Genomic DNA, 14,916 nt, shown 5'->3' with positions numbered 1-14,916 from the left:
TCGACTTGGCTTTCATGTAAAGTTGTTCTACGCTTGTTAATGCTTATTTTTATTATTATAGTAATATATCTTATTTTAATAAAAATTATTTGTTGATTATATTATTAATATATAATATACTGATATTACTATTATTATTTTCATTTAAACATGATTCACTGTATTATATATAAGCATTAACAAGCGTAGAACAACTTTACATGAAAGCCAAGTCGATGCGTACAATTACGTATTTATTGACATCAAACGAAACTGCAACAAAAAGCATTAGCTAGAAATTTTTTAAATTGCATGTACTTGAAAATATGTTGCTTGTTATTATCAGCCTTTTATGTTAAAAGTAATTTATAAATGTAGTTATCTTAAACCGTACTAAAATATTTTTCATTATTAACTTCATATTACATTGAAAGTGTTCCAATGGATTTTACTAAGTGTAGTTTCAATTAATTTTGAGAAATTCTCTGACGTTTTTTATTGTTTTCTCTTCAATATATATATTTTTGGATATTATTGTGCCGATATTTTCAAGAGTTGGTCTAATTGTTGGCTTAGATAGCCATTCAAGAGCACATTTTCATACATTGCCAGCGGGCGGGATACATTAAGTTTATAAAACAAAGTGATCTAATTTTGAAGGCTTTATTATGGAAATGATCACTGGCCTACCGAGTACATAAGAATCGCGACTAGAGCTATAGTAAGACAGTGTCTACACCTACTTAAATGCGGTCCTTTTTATGTCTTTCTCTTTCGCCAATTCCTTGTGACCATCCTAGTGTAACACGTGTTTGGGACTTTCGCCGAGTGGTTGGGTTATATCTAAAGAAAAAAAAAACCAGTAAGGCCAGGTGATAATGGTAAGGCCTGATGTTTTCGTTGGTACCTTTTTTATGCTTGCTTGCTCGGCTATCTTCAATCCATGGTCAGTCAATACCATTGTGTTTTTCATCATCTCTGCCGTGGTCATTGCCTTGTTTGTCTTGGCCGTTCGCAAGATTTCGTTCAAGCTCGATATATTTTGAACAGAGGCCTTTCAAATGAAAGCGTTGTATGACATAAAAAATTGATGGCCCTCATATAAACACTGGGCGAGGTAACACCTTCAAACCTCATATTTAAGGTTTATAAGGTTACAATTTTGCATCATTGCAAGTTTTTTCAAACGTCAATCGCTATCTTTACCTAAGGGCAATACAATGGCCAATAAGGCTATAAAACGATCCGAAAATTTTGCTCGATCACATGAATCTCCTTCTTAACAATTTGTAGCATTTTTGTGACAAAATTGTTAATAGATTTTGAGCTTGGCTAAGTACTTGCTGCAAAGGGTTGATTCCGAAGCTAAAACTGGCAGGCGTCTAGAATTGCTTAAAGACAATTGTGTTGCGTTCAACTCTATATTATTGTTAAAATGATATTTTTGAGAATATTTTCTCACAATAATTCATTTTTTTTTAATGGCTTCCACAATTTGTTCAATGTTTATTTAAATTAAAATTTTATTGCAATTTTTTATGCATTTTTCTTTCATTATTATTTGGTACTAAATAAGAAAAGTTTTTTTCTATTCATTATGACATTAATATAGCGGATAAGTAAATCTATGCGTTAAAAACGCCAGAACACCCCTTTAAGAACCGTTGGCTTAGAGCCAAATTGCATTTTCTGCTCGTTGTTTGCATAAATATTATGAAATTGTCTCAAAAGTCAATTCATTTAAAATGTTTTAACAATGAAAGTATAAATTAATTAAACTAGATATATTTATCTCATTATTTAAGTGTTACTTGGTAAAGCTTTAGGCTTCTTACTTTAATAAATTAGTATTTTTTTTTGTATATTTATTATAATTTACAAGTATTGTTATTTATTTTAATTGGACAAACGACTAATGTCTGGCACCTATCAATGCCGTGTTGTTTTAATGCCAGTGCTTTGCTTAAATGAGTTAAGAATTAACACTTTCTTGTTGTACGACGTTTTAAACAGACAGCGCTAACTATGTTAAGTTATAAAATGCGCTATTAACTTCTTAAGTGGACGTGTAAAGATCTATTAAATTTAACTGTTAAGGTAAGAAGAAAAGACATTTAAAATCATTTAATCAGACACTCTCTTGAACCGGCTGGCCAGGCATGCGACCGGAAACCGATGCTTCAAAACAGAATATAACAAATTACTGATGTATGTATTGCTGAATAAACAAATGGTGGGAGACGACTTTCAGTCGCGATATATTATACGAGAAGGTTGTTGTGTGGAATTTAAGCAAGTGGTCTTGACTCTTTATCCATATTATCTTTTTTATCATATTCGAAATTTGATATTTTGTACAGCATATAAAATCCATATGCAGATGTAAAGACGAAACTGACTACAAAAGTTGCCTAAAAACAGTTCGATAGTAGATTTAAGTTATGAAATTTATGTAGTGCATAGCAGATGTGTATGTATATCCGGTTCACGTGCAAAATGTACGTGGATGCATTATTATTTCTTTTCTAATTTTTATATGAAAACCAAGAAATAAGATGAAAACTATAATCGTTTTGACTAGAATCTTTAATATTTTGATTTTCTCGTTTTTCATTAACGTCAGATCAAAAATTTTATATGGTATGAAAGCATAAGCATCCTATTAGATAAAATTAATATATTGTTCTAAAATGCACTCTTCTCAACTTAAGTATTCTTTTCCTACTAACACTTCCTCCCACAAGTATTCTATTTATACACATTTTTACCATCATGTCACCAGTACCTAATTTTATAGTTTTTTCCTCATTAGGGTTTTTATTACTTAGCTGGAATGAACAGGATTTGGGATTTCCGTAACAATATTTTGCAATCTTATTTATTTAGCTCAGTCCCAACATATATGTAATATAATAAATATTTGAGGTGAAATTTGTCTCTGCTACGAGCGTTTTTGTTGTAAAACTTAAACAAATTAAAGGCGAGTCGAGGGGACCTTAAAATCCCTTCCATTTATAAAAATTCGTTAAATTAAGTCTATTCTATTTTTAAATTGCTTAAAGCATCGTTATTAAGTTCAAGGCAGATGTGGTGTTGTGACGTTTTTTAATTTTTTTTAAAAACCGACAGAGAGCGTGTACAAGCAATTCTTCATTTGAATCGAATCCAAGAGTTGTGCCATCCCATATCTAACATATCTATTGATAGTAGCGGTTTTGGTACAGCCTGTACTAGACGTGTATGCTTGTTATCAAGTAGCGATAAATAGTTGCGAACTTGAGTTTTGTTCCTAACTTTAAATTAAATTTTTATATCTTGTATGTTCTTACGGACTAAATTTTCACCGTACATTAATTTCAATTTTTTTTTGTAGTAAAAATGAATTGTTTGTGCTTGACAAATAGGCAACATAGATTTTTATAAATATGTAAATATGGATAATTATTTATTATTCCTTTTCCATAGTTTTTTGAGAGGATATTTAGAGTTTTTTAACTTTCTCTTTATTATGAGAGTGTAAGCAAGGCGTTTTCTTCCAAATTTATAAAAACTACTGCTTCAGCTCCACATATAAGAACTGTGATCAGCGTCAGTTAGTTTTACGGTATTATGAAACATTTTCGTACATTTTCGTGTCATTCATACCAAAAATTGATATCAAGTGGCTTGTGTCATTTTAATCCATGTTAATTCACGTAGCTGTTCATACTAGCCAACTAGGTAAGTACCGCGAGAAACAGGTCGGTATTCGCGGGTTCAAATCTCAGTTCATTTTGGTCGTAACTGCAGTGAGTGTTCAACAACGATTGGCTACGCTGACCCACTAGATTGCGGTCATCTCCCTACATCTTCTCTATCTTCACTTCTTCTTCTTTTTGGCCGTTTGTCATGTTATACGAGTAGTGGATATCCTCTGAGTAATTGGTTATCTACAAAAAAAAAAAGAAGAGAAATATGATCACCTAGACTCGATAACTATGTCAACTTAATTAATTTTATGTGTTTTAGGAAGTTTTCTTAAGTTTTCTTAAAGTTAGGGCTGGGACAGTTTTTTCTATTCTACCTATAACTTCCAAAAACTCAGTGGGAGCCGCCATGAAGTATTTGAAATGTGTTCTTGATTAAACTATTCTTCTGATTTAGAAATATTTAATCGGCTGTACGTATATAGGCTGTTAAGCCTATTTAGTCTTCTGATAGTTAAAAATACCGAGATATACATTTACATAGATTTGAGAAGCAATATTTCTTAAAAATCTAACTTATGTTCAACGCTTTTTAATGAACTCGGATTAAAAACTTACTTAATCTTCAAAAGGAACAAAGCCGTATGGGGGATGCATTCCTTCCATTCACGGTTTATGTTATAAACAAAAAATTCGAACGCTTACCAAATTTTAGCTTTCGATTATTTTTTATACTACTAAAACTTCACTGGTTTAGTACTAATTTAAAAATAATTTGATAAATAAATTGAAAAGCGATAAGTAATAAATTTCAAGTGGATCAAAATAATGCTGCAGGTTTCCAGCTAAGTAATGATTGGACCAAGTTGTTGATATTGAATTTCCCAACAGAGTGAAATGATTGAATCTTAAACGTCAACACAATAATAAAAATTGCTAGTAATAACTAACGTTTATCAGCAAGCAGTCAAAAGCCATGTAAAAGGAACGAAAGTCATAAATCTTTGTTATAAATAAATATACATAAACCGAAATGTTGGCAAAAGCTTTATGTAACATGTGATGAAAGAAAACAAGTGAGAAATTTGTCTTCACTTTGACAAGAATTTTAGATATCCACTACCTCACATGCAATTTATCTTTCACCGTTTTCAGATCTAATAATTGCTCGAGTGGAACTTACCTCGTAACGGAATTTTTAAATATATCTGAGGATTTTTTTAGTTAATTTATATGTCATTATCTCGTATTATCGTATTATCATTTGGGATTTATAGACAGAACACATCTCCCGTGCTTCAGTTACAAGAACAATGAAATTCTTACATATGACGAAAATATCAGAGAACCTGTTTAAAACATAAAGCAAAATAATATTAAACAGGTGTTTTAATTAAATTTGTGCTGTAGTGGTCTGTTTCAAACGATTCGTGGTATACTTTTCAATGCCAATCCTACAATGTTTTTCCAAATTTAAAGTCGACGTTTTCATTTTTGCCACTGGAAGAGTGTTGATCATAGGCAGGCGCGCGCGGACAGATGAGTAGGCAGACATGCTTACATTGAATCCGAATTTGGGACTGGTCAAAAATAAACAATCTGAATTTTCCTTCTACACATACTTTCGTAAAGTAAGTGTTTGGTTAATATGTATTTGAAGTGCTTAAAAAGTATTGAAACACCCCTCAGAATATATATCGTTTTTATTAAAGATAAAACAATCAGGCATCGGATGTTTCTCTGTATGTCAATCCTCAGTGCAATTCACGCTCTCGTTTTAAATTCGTTTAAAAAATTGTTATGATTTTATTAGTTTACTAATTATTAATTTATTAAGTAATTTATCAAATTATGAATGAGTTTTTAGATATTTTTATAGTTAGATAATTTCTTTAATTTATTGTCCATCGCTAATCATTATTTCCTTTCTCATACAGCTACAGTATAAATTCTCCATGATTTTTGTAGCTTATCCGGCAAGGATTATCGGCATCGTTATAAGAATAGACTCGACAGAGTCGAACAGATAATAATCCTTCACTAGCGTCAGTCAGAAGGAGTAATGTCTCTACTAGGAGTACTAGGAGAAATGTTAGTACTGTGACGGAGTCAACAGGTTTCACTCTGCCACTACCAATGCTTCCTGATGGTTTTCCCATACGCCGTTGACCGTAATGATGAAAGATTGCGTCATCATGACTTTTGATATATTATAACTTTTCAGTCCAGTTGTTTCAAATGTTGATTAAAGTTCCGTAGCTCCGCAGTTGTGAATTCGCTTGATTGAAATAACTCGTAATATGCTGCACTCAGCGTATTGCGACCCTTCTTACGGAGTTGTTCTTGGTTTCATCGATATTAATTAGACAGTCACATTCGAATGGACTAGGTAGAGTTTTGCATAGGCTATCTGTACGCTACGTCATCATCTAGACAAAGTTATATTAACGCAAGGTTGCATAAAGCATTCTCCTTCATTGAGTTATTTTGACATCGATGGCGTACTATTCACCTTGTGACATTTTGTAACATTTCATTAGAGAAGCCAGTGTATTTTTATGAGTAGGCTCGTTTAACGATAATTTGTCATTCGGTAAGATATGCTCTTTTTTACTGTGATTTCGAATTTGGTACGGAAAATATTGATGTAATTTCTTTGAAAGTGTTGTATGTTGTATACACTGTATATATTGAAGACTTTTGTCACGTAAAATATATCAATAACTCAATCGAGAAATTCGTGGACGACGATTTTTCTCGTCTTTTTAGCTGGGCATTTTTTTCGGTGTAACATTTGCTGGGGTTAAAAAAAATTCTTAATTCTTTACCGAGCAGAAATTAAACTGTTCATTGGTGGCGACAAGATTTGATTTCATTTTTCGCTTTGCCACAGCTTTGAATGTTTTAAAGCATCTGCTAACAGTCGTGTCGTATTGACACCTAACTGGCAAATTATATAAAGAAATACGTAAATATAAGCTGATGGATTAGTTTGTTATTAAATTGGATATACATAAATAGGGTTACATGCATCAGAAATTAAGACAAAATTGTCAAGGATATATTTGAATTCGCTTTGCAACAATTGACCATATAGGCAAAGGCGTTTAAAAATAATTTAAATTTTGTCCTCTTTTAGTTAAATTTTTGCCCAACATGATTTTGCTTTTGATATCTTCGCCTTTTTTTAATCTTGCAATTGCTTTGCATAGTTATACTGAAAAAATAGTTGAAAAATTTTCATCATTCTTTTTGAGGAAGTACTTGAGAAACATAACACTTGATATTGTCCAATATTTATTTTGATCTAAATAACAGATAATCAGGAGGTCGCGTAAAGGGAAACGTGGCTGTCTTCATTTGTTTCATAATATTGTATTCAGACGTTGCGTAACGAGCGTTTCATATGTGTGCGTCTATTCTCTTTTGCTATTAAATTCTTTCGTTACTTTCTTGGTTCATTCTCCTGTTAGAGTATAAAGATAGATGTTACCATTCGCCCAATTGACTGCATTTACAAACCATAAACCAGTTATGAGTTCGTTTTAAATATCTTTTGACCATATAATGATTGAAAGTCTGATTGGCATATACAAGCGAACGGATGGATACACCCGATATGCACAAGACCACACCACATGCTTCAACGGGCAATTGCTAAAATATCAGTTAATTTTATGTGCATAGAAATGTGAATAAGCAGGTGTGTAGCTTCTGTGGGAACAAATGTGAATTAAGTGTGAAGTAGACAATTTTTAATTTTAATCCTCTATGTATACATTCAGATCAGCAGTATATAGAAAAAAGGTGAAAATTCATTTTCCCATCGTTATTATTGCGTTTTTACTTTACATTTTAAATATGATTTCTCCCCCTTTTCTCGCCCTCTAAGCTTACCATGACTATGTTGTTGTGCTCTTATTGGTTCTTTTTCTTTTTTAATAATAAATTTTCATTAAAAGCTGAAACCTAATAAAAAAAGTAGTGTAGGAAATTAAGCTACATTAATTTTTTTTTGTTTGATTTTCAAAATTTTTCAGCAAAAGTACAAACAACTTTTCTAGGTCAATCGAAGCAATAATTTTAAGTTAATAAATTTTCAAAGCAAAATAAAATTATGTGTCGTTTGGATCGCTTCTCTGATAACCTATAATCTATTTGGACTTGGTGTTCTTATTTGTTAGACTAAAGCATTCCCGCATACATCTGTAAGCTGCCGAAATCCCATTCAGCGAAATATGTCGCAAACACATGTTCAGCATGTTAGAAATAATGGAAATACGCCAACACTAATTTTCAGATTTTTGCATATAATGGGCAATCAGACAGTTTATCAAGGATTCACTATGTATCCGTGAAATATATTTCTGTGTTGCAACCTTTCAATGAACCTGATCAGTAACAATAAAATACGTCTTTCTGTGTATTACAAATGAAACGATAAAGTAATTAGATATTAGAGTACAGTTCGGGAACAAAATGGAAAGAAAAATATGCATTACATATGGGCATAACTGACTTATTAAATAATATACACCATCTTCATCGATGTGATCTCGTCAAGAGGCTTACTTGTGATTAGTATCCCTCTATGGGACGGAATGTGAAATTTAAACCTATATAGTTCAAACTTTATACTTATATGTCAAATTCACGTTTTGTGCCAACTTCCGCAATAAGATATTAAGTTAAATTTGACGTTGTGGCCACATGAAGGGTAGATTTTTTCTTTTTTGAAAGCAATACTAAAACTTATTGCTTGGAAATTCTGAGAATGTTTCTGATACCGAATTTTTCAAGACAGGCTATTATATGGTCAGTGATTGTAAGAATTCTCTTGTACGTTTCGTTTTCATTAGCCGCCTAGGGAGAAAACACGTCAGTGTACCAAATTTCATTAATATGTCTCGAAAATTGAAACTTATAGATTCAGCATAAGAATGCATGGCTAGAAGTCACGCAGAGACGCGGTTTTAACGACTCAAAGGAATTCTTAAGTCGATTCAGAAAGCGATTTCGAATCGATCGGTCCAATAAAAGATGAGTCTGTCTGATGTACTTTTAGCTGTTGCATACAATCGCTTACACTGACTACGCCTTTACTACAAATGGAATAGGGTATAACAAATTTTTAAGCGATTATACCAATGGTGTGTTTGCTGATGCAGCACGGCTCATTTAATATTCAATGAATTCAATTGAAATATTTTTTTTAAAGAGACGCTTAAAATTCTAAAACTCATAACAGTTGTGTTTGTCAAAATTCGAGTTATAATGCTTTTCTAAGCATTATGCACTAAACTAAAGCTTAACGAAGTTGCTCTCCAACGTATTTTTTGCGTATTTTCGCAACCAAATCCCAAAATTTTAGCTTATTGCCACATAAAGGGATACATTTTATAAAACCTCTTCTGTGTAGAGTGGTTCGAAAAATAGATCTATGCCGGTCAAAGTTGCCGCAAGAAATTTGTCAAATCATTGATTGTACCAATTTTGAACAATAAACACTAGACATTAGACCGTGTTGTCACATAAAATTTATGAGAAGGGGTTCCTCTCTGTTAAGTGTGTGATCTTTAGCCTGGATACACAATCATCCTAGTCGTTCCAATAAATGGCGGGTTTGGCAAAAAATTCAACCCGGGATGCACCCATTACAATCTCTTTATATTAATAATTCGTAGCAGCTGAGCATTTCTGTAGCCAGACTACAGGTTTCATATAGAAAATATTATATATTTTAAACAGAATTATCGAAAATAAAGTTCAGTCAGTGATGCTTTTAAAACAAAATGTCAATAAATTCTGAATTAAGCGAGCTGTTCTAAATTTTGATCTAAACTCTCTCGATCTGAATTTTGACTATCGATTCTCCTAAATCCTGTTCCCTAATCATAAAATTTTTTCGCTAGCAATTTATAATTGATAAGGAATTCTATATATGAATTCAATTGGTTACAACTTCTCATTTGTCCAAAATAACTGAAAAATGGAGTACTTCTAGTTGGACAAATATATATACCACGTTTGTGTATTGCCTTTTTCCTACTTCTTTCCACCCACCACCGTGTTACGTGTACAGGAGACATTCACTGAGCGAACATTAAAAGAAAACCAAAATATGTATAAAATTACTTAGGACAAGTCTATATATTCTACATAATTTAACTTAGGTTTCACTTCTCCAGGAAATAATATAGCACACAACTGCCGTAAGAGAAACAAGCAATTAAACTTAGCCATCTGGGTTCAAATTTCAGACTATCAAGTTATAACAGCTATTTGAAGTACTACTGTGCATATAAAACTTAATGGTAAATAAGGAAAAGCCAGAATTCAATATAAAGGAAAGTAAGCAATAAGTTACAATTTACAAGTTTTAATGAACGTATGATGATAGGGTCTATCTACGCTTGCTATTTTCATAGTAATAGAAAGAATTAGAAAGTCGCGGCTCTTTCCTTATGCTTTGAATTGTATAACGAATTTTTCTATAACATATGTTCAGTTAAGATTACTCTACTTTTCGTGATATTTCTTTGAGTAAAAGTATAAAAGTTAAGACGTAATTCGATTGTGGAAAATATTCCCTTAAAATGCTTTAAAAAATTTGTCTTGTACTTCTTAAACATGTGGAAACTTTGGATTGCAATTCTAGTGGTAAGTTCTACTCCCCTCTGAAGATATCTATAAGAGTTTAACAATTTTTTATGTATTGTTAAATCTTTTTCGGGCTTTCTTCGTTATCTAACAGGCGGTCCGTATAAGTGGAGCCATTAGACCGGGTACTACTAAAGATAGTCAGGAAAGATGCAGTTCCGGGTTATGTCAAAAAATCGACGAGGTATTTTCACAATCCGACCTGAAGCATGATTATAATTACGTAACCACCATACCCGAAGGTGCCATGAATATTACCATTAAACACTTGAGTAGAAGTCATAATTTAATAGGTAGGTTTTGCATTCGACCAATCTTAGATACTTTATACGTCCACTCTTTTACAAAAATAGTTTTAAAATCTCCGGACGGAAACTATATAATAAATGGGAATAAAAAACCCTCAGAGAGCGGTATTTTTGAATACAATAACGACGTATACGATTACAATAGAGAAAAAGAAACGGTAAAAGCCAAAGGTCCTCTACACAAGGCACTTGTGTTAATGGTAAGGTTATAAAGTTATATTAAAGAAAAAGTATTGTAAATATTTATGCGTGCAATTGGTATACACAGATTTTAGCTTTTAGTTCAAATCCCGGCTTGCGCTATACCTACTTTATACCGGTACCTACAGCTTCAGTTAAAGAAGAGGAAGAATTACAAAGTCAATGGAATGAATTGGGAAAACCCTTAGATGTTGCCGACGAAATTTATTTGGAGCAGCGCAAAAAACGACGTCAGTTTTCTTGGAAGCTATTGGGGTTCGGGCCATGCAATCGGTCTTGTGGACCGGGCTTACAGAGTCCGATTTTTAGATGTGTGCGTGATTCACCAAATCGCTACTACTCACCGAAACGTTGTGGTCATTTGGAGAAGCCTATATTTAACATCGACATTTATCAATGCAATGGTGGTTTGTGTCCGCCATATTGGCGAGCAGAAGGCTACGGAGATTGTCAATGCTTGGAAGGCACAGTGAAGGGCTTTAGGAAACGGCAAATCGCCTGCTTACAAGAGCAGGCCAATGGCCAGTTGGAGCTGGTTGATGAAAACAAATGTTCGCATGACAAACTAGCTGAGGTAGAAGAAACTTGCAATTGTCCTCATTTGGCAAAAAAGAAAATACATACAAGAAGTTCAAATAGCACTCAAAAAAATCATTCAGTTTCAAAGTTAAAGCCACAATCTTTGAAAGCTGCAATACGTAAGAAATAGCAAATCATTTAAAAAAAAAATGTAATGATTAAACTTTTATAGTCATACGTTCTTCCAACGTTTCAACTATAACATCCGAAGAACAACGTTTTTATCGCGGTGGTCAGTCGGATAAAATGGGTGTTTGGTTAAAGTCTGAATGGAATCAACAATGTTCTGAAGATTGTAGTATAAGTTTTGAGCATCGTACGATCTATTGTGATCGTACTGCGCCTTATACCGATCTATGTGATATACGTTTTGCTCCCACGCAGAAGCGTACTTGTACTTCACGTTCTCCTACACTATGCGCGAAAGGAGTCTGGTACGTGTCTGAATGGAGTAATTGCACGGGTGAATGTTTCCATTTGCAACGTAAACGAGTCGCGTTATGTTTACTAGAAGGATTAGCCGTGGAGGAAGACAATTGTAATAGCAGTTGGAAGCCAGAAACTGTTAGAAATTGCACCGAAAAAGATGTTCAATTTTGTGGACCAAAATGGCATTATTCCGAATGGTCCAAGGTATAAACAGTATTTATACAATACGTTAAGAATGATATTTTAAATATTTTGATACGAAGCGGGCATTTTTTTTTTTTGGCGGAAGCATAATGAATTTCTGCATTCAATTTGAAATTGTTTGTTGAGGTTCTTTTCGACAAAATTTTGAGATAGTATCACAAACACGATCAGAACAAGAATTTGTGAGGCGCTTCAAGAACTTTGTATTGACATTGAAAATATGCGCAACGTTTAAACTTAAATAGATTTTTGCTTCAATATGCTAAATTTAATCCATTTATGCGACGATGTTTGCATTAAGTTACTTCATCTCTAAAGCGACTTTCTCGCTCTTTTAGGCAAACTGCAACTTTACCATTTGAAGAAACGCATCCTTTTTGTCGTAGTTTCCGCGTCTTGCGTGCCTGCAGTCAGCTTATGAAATGCATCTCTCTTTCCAATTTTCGATGCCAGAATCTTCTCTGAATATTTTTACCATATTTGATAATTTGCCTCGAGCTGGATACGAGAACTTAAATGTGTTTCAGTTTCTGCAACGATTTTATCGTTTGAGTTTTGTCTCTTCCTTGGGTCATCCTTTTGAATTTGCAAGAAGACAGTGGTCGCTAAGCCAGATTCGGAGAATGTGGTGAGTTGGGCGCAAGTTTGATTTTTTCCATTGCGATCATGGCGTTCTCACATTGGATTTTTCCGTTCCATTTCGAAAGCAGCTTTTTCATGATCAAATTTTCATGCCTTCTGATATCTTCAGGATTTCAGCTATCTCTTGCAATTTAATTTTTTGACTCTTAAGAAAAATTTTCAAGATTTTTTTGATGTTCACGGACGTCTTTTGACGTCTACCGCACTTAGCATCAGTATCCGTACAGCGTCGGTTAAACTTAATAAACCACTGTAAAGTTGTTATTTTTGACGGAGACTAGTTGATATAACAATTATCAAACCAACAATGGGTTGGAAAGATGTGTTTTCCCGTTAAAAAGCAATATCTAGTCAACATACGAAATCATCAGTTCATTGTTTTAAGAAAGTAGCTGCAGTCAAATTGCTGTAAGTTTTAATTGATTCGCGTTGGACTTTTGGCTAAATATACGTCAGGAATTATCTTTTCTTATCAGTTGCATTTTTCGCCGTCTAAAAGACGTTATGTGATTACGTTTATATGCAAGAACTAATGTTTTACCGTTGAAAGTGTAGCATCGCTCTCTTCTAAAAGATTGTCAACAACATTAAAGATTTTCAAGAACATTCAAGATTTTCTTTCCACTTCATCTTTTTTTTTTCTTTAAAAGGGTGTGCATTCGTAGCAAGATTGTTGAATTATTCAATTTGTTTCAAAATAAGCAAAACACTCGCGCTTTCATTTGTCCGAACTAACGCTAATACTGCGGACGAATTTCTCTCACTAGAATATGTTTTTTTTTTAATAATATCGTCCATGACTTAGCTTGCAAAGGTATGGATTGGTTGCGTAAATTTTTTGTCTAACCTTTGATCTCCATTAAATATCACTATTTTTTCGATTGCCTAGTAAATGTCCGTTAATCGTAAAACATAACGCGTAGTTTGCCGTATTGTAAACGAAATGATTTCATATGCGCCGTTTTCGGTACATGTGAAAAATTATATAGTTTTCGTAGATGATTTCATTTTGCATAAAATTTATTGCACAGAAAGTATGCCTTATATTTTACTTATATTTTCATAATGTTGATATTCAATTCCACCCAAAGATTGAAAGTCGTCAATATTTTTTACGCAGGCAGTTATAGGCATTCGTTTTCGTTTGACATTTTCAAAAGGGCGGAAGAAATTGGAAATTATATTAGTGAGGCTTTAGAGTGGCCTTATGAAGACGTGTTGGAAGTTTTATTGAAAGTAACGCTATTTAAATTAAAACTACGGAACAGAGAGGTATTTGATAGTTGTAGTATATTTTGATAGTTAATCACTACGTCCTAATGATGTTATAAGGCACCAATTTTTATTCTCATTACTTAATTTAAAAAATTAAGCATGGCGTACAAATGATGTTTAACGTATATTGAAAACGGTCCACGTGGCGGAGGACTTGTTAAGATTTTTTAAATTTCAGCGTTTGATCTTATTTTTATCACATTTCTCTAAATCCAATTATGAAACCATTGAATTTTTGAGAAGTGAGAACAATTTTTATAAGACGTTCAATTCTAGTGTTCCCGTACTTGTGGTGATGGTGTTCAACGTCGCTACGCCAAGTGTTTGATCCACGATAACCAACAAAATGTTATGACCGAATCAAACCAATGTAAAAATGCGCAACGTGAACCTGTATATGGTGTATGCAATCTTGGCGATTGTAAAGGTAAGGGCAATGAGAAAGAACAGTAAGGAGAATCACAAAAGCAATATATAGAACTATAATACTTGGTGGTCATAATGACGTTTACTTTTTTGGATATTTTACAGAAGTAAATGTGCCACCTAATGCTGAGGACAAAGACCCGTTCATGCTAAGCGACAAAGCAATGCCAACGAAAGTAGTGGGTGTGAAAAGAGGTGTTAAGCTTAGCATAAATAGTAAAGAAAAGTTAGTGATAGCCGCAGCACCAAAAGCGCTCCGAAATTGCAACGACGAATTAAATAACTGTAAACGCATTAATCGTGATCGTTTATGCAAATTAGATTATTATAAAACGCATTGTTGTTTAACTTGTCATGGCTACCATTAGAAAAAATAATTCGCTTATTAATTAATAAAATATTCGTTATCACAATTTTTGTTCGCATAAATGTTATGCCAAATTTTAATTTTCTGACACTACTTGATTTATACTGTAGATATGTAGACATCCGTAATAAACTTATTTAAAATCCATGAAAACACATAC

At 33.1% G+C, this 14,916-nt stretch overlaps 1 protein-coding gene across 4 annotated transcripts in view; it reads left to right on the top strand.

The window, feature by feature from the left end:
- LOC119641109 (A disintegrin and metalloproteinase with thrombospondin motifs 7-like) overlaps positions 1–14,916 on the top strand; it is an 18,357-nt gene extending 3,441 nt beyond the window's left edge. For 3 of the 4 annotated variants that reach the window (XM_038039558.1, XM_038039557.1, XM_038039561.1), the window contains exons 2-8: positions 10,174–10,325; positions 10,420–10,618; positions 10,679–10,833; positions 10,902–11,532; positions 11,586–12,046; positions 14,240–14,390; positions 14,495–14,916. In XM_038039558.1, coding sequence (XP_037895486.1) covers positions 10,296–10,325; positions 10,420–10,618; positions 10,679–10,833; positions 10,902–11,532; positions 11,586–12,046; positions 14,240–14,390; positions 14,495–14,757 — 1,890 coding nt within the window. In that variant the 5' untranslated portion in view covers positions 10,174–10,295 and the 3' untranslated portion in view covers positions 14,758–14,916. Of the gene's footprint in view, positions 1–2,057; positions 2,077–10,173; positions 10,326–10,419; positions 10,619–10,678; positions 10,834–10,901; positions 11,533–11,585; positions 12,047–14,239; positions 14,391–14,494 lie in introns of those variants that run through there. The other variant, XM_038039560.1, reaches the window with a different exon arrangement.

Source organism: Glossina fuscipes, unplaced genomic scaffold (genome assembly GCF_014805625.2).
Source record: "Glossina fuscipes isolate IAEA_lab_2018 unplaced genomic scaffold, Yale_Gfus_2 142, whole genome shotgun sequence".
In the NCBI taxonomy this organism is placed as follows: domain Eukaryota; kingdom Metazoa; phylum Arthropoda; class Insecta; order Diptera; family Glossinidae; genus Glossina; species Glossina fuscipes.
This window is presented reverse-complemented; position numbering and strand designations above follow the sequence as displayed.